Source organism: Ranitomeya variabilis, chromosome 6, assembly GCF_051348905.1.
Source record: "Ranitomeya variabilis isolate aRanVar5 chromosome 6, aRanVar5.hap1, whole genome shotgun sequence".
Lineage (NCBI taxonomy): Eukaryota > Metazoa > Chordata > Amphibia > Anura > Dendrobatidae > Ranitomeya > Ranitomeya variabilis.
In genome coordinates this window covers 78169271-78176739 of record NC_135237.1, presented here as the reverse complement: position 1 = coordinate 78176739, position 7469 = coordinate 78169271, and the positions used below count along the sequence as shown (strand labels likewise).

Sequence of the window (7469 nt, the reverse complement as noted above, 5' to 3'; positions counted from 1 at the left end):
AGGAAACTGACAATCTCTGATAGACTGCAGAGGTGGCCATGACGCTTGCAGTAATCAACTTTTACAAAAATGGCTTCAAACACTCTGTGAATATACAAAGTATAGCGAAATTGTGTCAATTAGAAATTCAAAAAAATCATACAATTCCTCCTCACTTTTTCCATCTAAAAATAAAGAAATAATATAAAAATAAGCTTGTTTGTTATGGCCAAGTCTGTACAAGATCGAACCAACGAAATAAAAAGAAAATATGTAACCCATAAAGTAAACACCCCAAAGAAAATAATATATAAAAATTGAAGAATTACTATTTTTTACTCATCACATTCCCCAAAAATACAAAGGCAATACAAACTGATCAAATTGTATTCACTCTGAAATGATGCAAATAGAAACTACAGCTCAGCATGCCAAAACAGGTCAATAAATAAAAAATAAGTTAAGGGTCTTCAAATATGGTAGCAAAAAACATTTTTTTTATTTTGCCAAGTTCAAAATGTTTTAAGACTTAATATAAAAAATGATAATGCAAGTTTGGTATCTCCATAATCGTACTGATCTGGAAGGTCATGTCATTTTTACTGCACAATGAGCGCCGTAGAAACTTTAAAACATATTGGCAGAATTGCGTTGGTAGAACTTGGATATTTCTTCCCTGTTTTTCAGTACATGGCAAAATGAATAGTATAATTCCAAATCCCCCTACATCCCCCTCCCCCCAAAAAAAAACACTCACTATGTTCACAGAAACATTATAAAAGAAAGTTAATGATTCTTGGAGGAAAAGGACAATAAAAGAAAGCGTAAAAATTGTTTTTAAAACTGTCCCACATGAGGTTGATGCTAATCTGTAAATAATCACAAATACGCAGGGTCTCACCTGTGGTCAGATGCTGTTTAACTCTGACTAATAATACACAAGTCCTCTCTGTATCTCCAAACAAAGTTCTCCTACGGTAAATGAGAGTGTTGCATAAAAGTGAACCCATGCGAGACTTTGGCTTTTTCGAGGTGTCGCATTAACAAGGATTAAACTTTAATTTCTTCCTGTGTGCCCTACAGCCTTTCACACAACCCAGAATCAGATGACAATGACGGACTTTGGGGAAATCCTAAAAAATGTTGGGGAATTTGGTCGCTTTCAGAAAATTTTCGTCTTCATGTCGTGTTTCCTTAGTTTTTTCAATGCTTTCCACATGTTTGGACAATTGTTTATGGCAATCTCTGTACCTCACCGCTGCAACACCAGCTGGATCCTGGAGAACAGCCCCAATATCACCGAGGAGGACCGGCTGAATTTAACCATCCCACGTAATGAACACGGAAGCTATGAGCAATGTGTCATGTACACTCCTGTGGATTGGGATCTGGAATCTATCCAGAGGTATGGACTAAACGACTCGGAGGACTGCCGGAATGGATGGGTGTACGACACGTCACAGCAAAAGTCAACACTGGTCACTGAGGTCTGTACACATTTTATCATTACCTGCAAACCCTTATCAGAAAATTCTACTAATGTGTTTGCCCGAAGATATTGGCAGTACAGACATCCTCACACCAGTCATTCATTGCCGTAATAATACCTAATTCAAAAGCATTAATACATAACCGATTTCTATCCTAAGGTTTTTAAATTCTTTCTAAACTTGAGACCACATATTTCCACGTTAATTTTATCCATGTAAAATCTGAATATTATAGCAAATGTACCATAGATAGACCCGATCCAGTGGTTACATAAGTGACCTTTGTACAGCAGGATTATTATTATAGCACCATTTATTCCATGGCGCTTTACATGTGAGGAGGGGTATACATAATAAAAACAGGTACAATAATCTTAAATACAAGTCACAACTGGTACAGAAGGAGAGAGGATCCTACCAGCGAGGGCTCACAATCCACACGATCCCTGTAAACCACCTCTTACCTGAGAGCGTCCCCGACCCCTGGTTTGATTAGCTGGCCTGGCGTAATGTCATTGTTATGGCTACTCAAGAGACGACACAGAATATAGAAGGGGTGCTCACTGTAAAAAGGTGCTCTGGAGAAAACAATATATAAATCTCAAAAATAACACTAAAAAGTTCCAGGTGAATAAAGTTTTATTACATTTCAAAAGAGTAATGTTTTTTTCATTCTATATCATATCCCGCACACGGTAGCCGAACAAGAAAAAAGTGACTTGGGTATTAACGACGTTTCGGCTTATTGTAAGCCTTTTCCAAGAAATACAGGAAGCGAATCCGGATGACAAGGTCCGTGGTGCGATAGACCCTGGACTGTTTCCTGAAAATCAATTTGCACCATCTCTTAATATCTACTATTAATATACCTGCATACAATGACCACTTTAGTGTGGTGACATATACACATCTTGTGATAAGGTATTGTACAATTGCGTTTCTTAATCTCATTCCACTTATTTTGGTCTGTATCAAGTCAGGAGAAAAAGTAAGGAAGACACCTCTGTATAGGTGCTGATAAATATGGATATAATATTCCTCATCCTATATTTTACATAGAAGAACAAAACTCATTGTCATTGTGTGTGTATATATATATATATATGCATATATATATATATGCATATATATATATATATGTGCTAATAGTTTATTTTGATCAATTAACAAGGTGCACAGTGAATGAACGAAAGAAAAATCTAAATTTGGTGTGATCACGCTTTACCTTCTAAACCACATCAATTTTTTTAGGTACTTGCACACAGTTTTGAAGGAACTTAGCAGGGAGTTTGTTCCAAACATCACTGAGACCTAACCAAAGATCTTCTGTGGATGTAGACCTGTGCAAATCCTCCTGTCTATATGTGATTTCACATAGAATTGGTGATGAGATCCGGACTCTGTGGGGCCATATCATCACTAGCAGGACTAATTGTTATTCTTTACTCTGAAGATCTTACTGCCATTGGCTGTATGTTTGGGGTTATTGTCCAACTGAAGAGTCATTTTGGAGCCAATTAGATGCCTCCATTAAGTATCTACCTGTATTTCTCAGCATTGAGGACACCATTAACTTTGACTAAATCCCCAACTATATTTGCTAAAATGCAGCCCCAAACTTGCAGGGACCCTCCACCATGCTTTACTGCTGCCTGCAGACCATCATTATTATACCGCTCTCCACCCTTTCTGCGAACAATCTGTCTTCTGTTACAGCCAAATATTTCACATTTTGTCTCAGTCCAGAGCACATGTTGTCATTTTTGTGCACTCCATTTCTGATGTTTTCTTGCATAGTTGAATTGCTTGGCGTTGTTGTCTGGTCAAAGTTATGGTTTTAGACTACGATTCAACCATGAAGAACACTTCAGGCCAAACTTTTCCAAACAGTAGATTTGTGTAATTGGGTCCCACTAGTTACTGCCATTTCTCAGCTTAGGACACTGCTGGACATCTTTCGATATTGAAGGGAAGTAAGCATGATGCGTCTTTCATCTGCTTCACTAAGTTTCCTTGGCCGACCCCTACAGTCATTAATGTTGCCCATTTTTTTGATGTTCTCAATGCTGAGAAACTAAGGCCAACACTTATAAATCCTGCAACAACATCAGGGTAAAATATGTTGGGGGCTTTATGCATCCAGTGTGTAATTCATTTTAACTGAAGGCTATTGGTAAGCGATAATAGTTATCAGGCTAGTATTCCAGAATATTGCCCTGTGGCAATGTAAGCACTATGGTGCTATGAATCAGTACAATTCTAGTATCGAAGAAGAGTTTATATTTTATTGTTATTATATGACCTTTGTTTTCACATGATTACAAAAATTACATTGTTTTAACATACTAATTAAAAGTTAAGTTTTAGCTGTCTGATAGAGGCTGTTTCATTAGTCAGGCTTCAGATTTCTCTATTGTTCATATACTTTGCATTTTGTTAATCTTTAGTGGAATTTGAACAAAGAAGTTGCAGCACTCAAACCGAAAAATATTGATCGGTTCACTATTGCCTATGAAGAGTGAACTAAGATTCCTCAGGAAGGCTGCCAGGTGCTGCTGCTTGGTTACACAACATGTGTGCAGCAGGTCGTAACAGCCAGAGGGGATCTACTAAGGGATAAAAGCATCAGTCATGAAGGGATGGGATAAGGCTGGATTCACACATCCGTGTGAATGTTATCATCTGAGAGAAATGGACTGATTTTTCTCAGGTGCCCTCTTTGTTTCTGTTTTTTTTTTTTTTCTTCTGTTTTTTTTTCACTGAAGAGGTGAGTTTGGTTACAAGCCAAAAAAAAACCCCAACTCTTGGAAGGTCGCACATTTTTATTCAAGTTTATCACTAAGCAACACATGAGAGATATGGATGCAAAACCGATACAAATGGGAAGCCTTCCAATGTGCTTCCGTGTCTCCCGAATCTCCATAGACTATTATGGCTGCGTGTGATCTATAAATCGGACAAGGATGAGACCTGCTCCGAGTCTCACCGATATCACTCTTGGGTCTGTAATTTAACGGAAGTGTCAATACATCCATTGTTGAATTTGAAGAAACCAATAGTTATATTAATGCTATTGAGCTTTTTAAATTGTTACTGCTGTGCGAAGAGCAGAAAGTTTGTACATTTTTTGTCCACCCAGCAGAAGTAAAATACACAATGCACATGATCTACCACATTACTGTATACTGTTTTATGGATACTAAATATAATTAAGCTTTTTTTTTTTTGTAATTCAGTTTAATCTGGTGTGTCACAGAAAAGAAGAGGCCGACATATCCCAGGCCATTTACATGGCGGGACTCCTTATTGGAGCTATTATTTTTGGCCCCTTAGGAGACAGGTAAGTAAATATCAGCATCACTGTAGGAGTGTAAGGCTATAACCAGCTCTTCTATATACAGTATGAACCCACATGCAGCCCCTATATACAGTATTTGACCCCCACATAGCCCCCCTACATACATTATAAACCTATAGACAGCCCTTCTATATACATAATGAGCCCACACACAGCACCCCTATATACAGTATGAGCCCTCAGACAGCCCCTTATATACAGTATGAACCCTCAAATTAGCTCCTCAGTATACAGAATGAGCCCTCAGACAGCCCCTTATATACCATATGAGCCCTCATAGCCCCCATATATACAGTATGAGCCCTCACAAGGCTCCCAATATAAAGCATGACCTGACCTTTCACATAGGGCCAATATGTAGAATGAGCCTTCACACAGCCATCTATATACAGTATGAGGTCTCACATAGCCCCTATATGCAGAATGAGCCCTCACATAGCTCCCTATATGCAGGATGAATTCTCGCATAGCCCCATATATATAGTATGAGGTCTCACATAGCCCCTATATGAAGGATGAGCCCCCCACATAGCTCCCTATATGCAGGATGAATTCTTGCATAGCCCCATATATACAGTAAGAGGTCTCACATAGCTCCCTGTATACAGTATGAGCCCCCACATAGCCTCTCTATATACAGGATAAGCCCCTGCAAAGGCATATGTGCAGAATGAGCTTCTACATAGCTCCTATATAGAGTATGATCCACTACATATCTCCCTATATACAGTATGAGACCCCACATTACCTTTATATACAAGATGAGCTCTCACATATACAGTATGAGGTCTCATATAGCCCCTATATTCAGTATGAGCCCCAACTTAGCTCCCTATGTGCAAGATGAATGCTCACACAGCCCTCTATGCACAGTATGAGATCTCACATAGCTCCCTATATGGAGGATTAGCCCTTACATAACCCCTATATACTGGCACAAATCCCATACATAATGTATGTTAAAAAAACAACACATACTCATCTCGCTCCCATTTTCCTGGTGCTCTGCTCCAGTCAAGGGGCTCCACGTCTTCTTGTGGCCTCGCGTGCATGCTGGCACCAGCTCAATAACATCATCGTGCCAACACGTCACAGGACAGGCAACCGAAGCTCCCCTGGAGCTGAGGTGCCATTCTGTATCGCCAGCAGCAGAGCTCCAGGAATGCTCCCTGCCCAGGATTAGTGCTGCTGATGGTGGCACACAAAACATAATGATTGCAATTTGGCCATGGGTCCCCTACGGAGCCTTGGGTCCCAGGCGGTAGCCCAGATTTCCCTCATATTAATCTACCTTTATCCAATACTTAAAATGTCCTTTATACATTTCTATTTTTACACCCAAAGCACTTTTGTAATTTGCTTCATAATAACATACCCTACAATTTTCCATATACAGCTAATTTCTAAATGTGTTTGAGAAGACTCTCAAATGAGGCAACATCAGGAAGCCGGGGCTGCAGTCACTTCCCTGTAGCATCTATCACCACACCTGGAACAGGATGTGATCAGGGGGTGGTGATGCACTCACTAACCATACTTTCTTTCATTGTCCTCTGAAGGTGTCCTGAGTCCATGGCACTGATAGAAGTTGTGGAGGTGGTGACTGTGGCTTCAGCATGCAGCTTCTGTCAACACGCTGTCAGCACGCTGCTTCTGTCTACTATAAAAGAAGACATCATCGGGGAGCGGTAATAGAAGAAAAGTGAGTGACACCAGCACCACCCCACAGCTTCTATCACTGCCCTCAAACTAATCATGATCAAGGGGCAGCACTGGTGTCACTCACCCTGCTTCTGCCGCCGCTCCATGATGACAATACGTTTGAGGGCGGTGAAATACACTTTGGGCAGGTTCTGGTGTTACTAAGCTTGCTTCTATCGCCACCTCGGATGACCTATCCTTTCACACTAAGAAATTGTGGCAGATGGGGACAGAAGGAGAGTGCTGGTGAAATTGTCCCTTCTCCCACAGCTTCTATCAGTGTCTTGGATTTAGGACATCATCAGAGGGCGACGATCAAAGAAACTGTGGTAAGTGACTGCAGTCACCAACCCTTGATGATGTCTTGTTCCAGGCGAGGAAATAGACGCTACAAGATATATGATATAGATATTTATAAAGGACATTTTAGGTATCAAAACATAATCTAATTGTTGCTGCCCAAATCGTCGCAGCATGAATCAGAGCCTGGCTGCATGATTGCAACTAGGTATACCTTTTTCTGAAACTCCCATGTGTTTTAGGGAAAATATATTTTAAAGATATAGTCAGGGACCAATGTTGAAGATGGGACTAGTCTAGCAGAGATATCGGCCAGCTCTTCCCAGCGGTGAGTGACAGATCTTTCGTTATGCAAGAGACCTGTCAAGAGCTAAACTAGTCCTATCTCCATCTATGGACCTGGCCAGAAACGGCTGAGAATTTCAAGGAAAAATGTGCCTGGTTGCAATCGTGCACTCAGGCTCTGATTCATGCCGTTTGAGCAGCATGAATCAGGTGACCGTTCCCTTTAAATTCTGACATCTGTATAATGTTCTTTAAGCTAAACCGATGGGTGAAATTAGTCCTATGAAAACAAGTCAAGTGTGTACTAGATACAGATGGGTGCTCTGCTCTTCAAAGGTTAGCATGTTAGCACCGTT

General features: G+C 40.3%; 1 protein-coding gene across 1 annotated transcript in view; it reads left to right on the top strand.

The window, feature by feature from the left end:
• Nucleotides 1-1091: 1091 nt before the first annotated feature.
• LOC143783457 (solute carrier family 22 member 13-like) overlaps nt 1092-7469 on the top strand; it is a 33397-nt gene continuing 27019 nt past the window's right edge. The window contains exons 1-2 of the mRNA XM_077271852.1: nt 1092-1466; nt 4706-4809. Coding sequence (XP_077127967.1) covers nt 1092-1466; nt 4706-4809 — 479 coding nt within the window. The remainder of the gene's footprint in view (nt 1467-4705; nt 4810-7469) is intronic.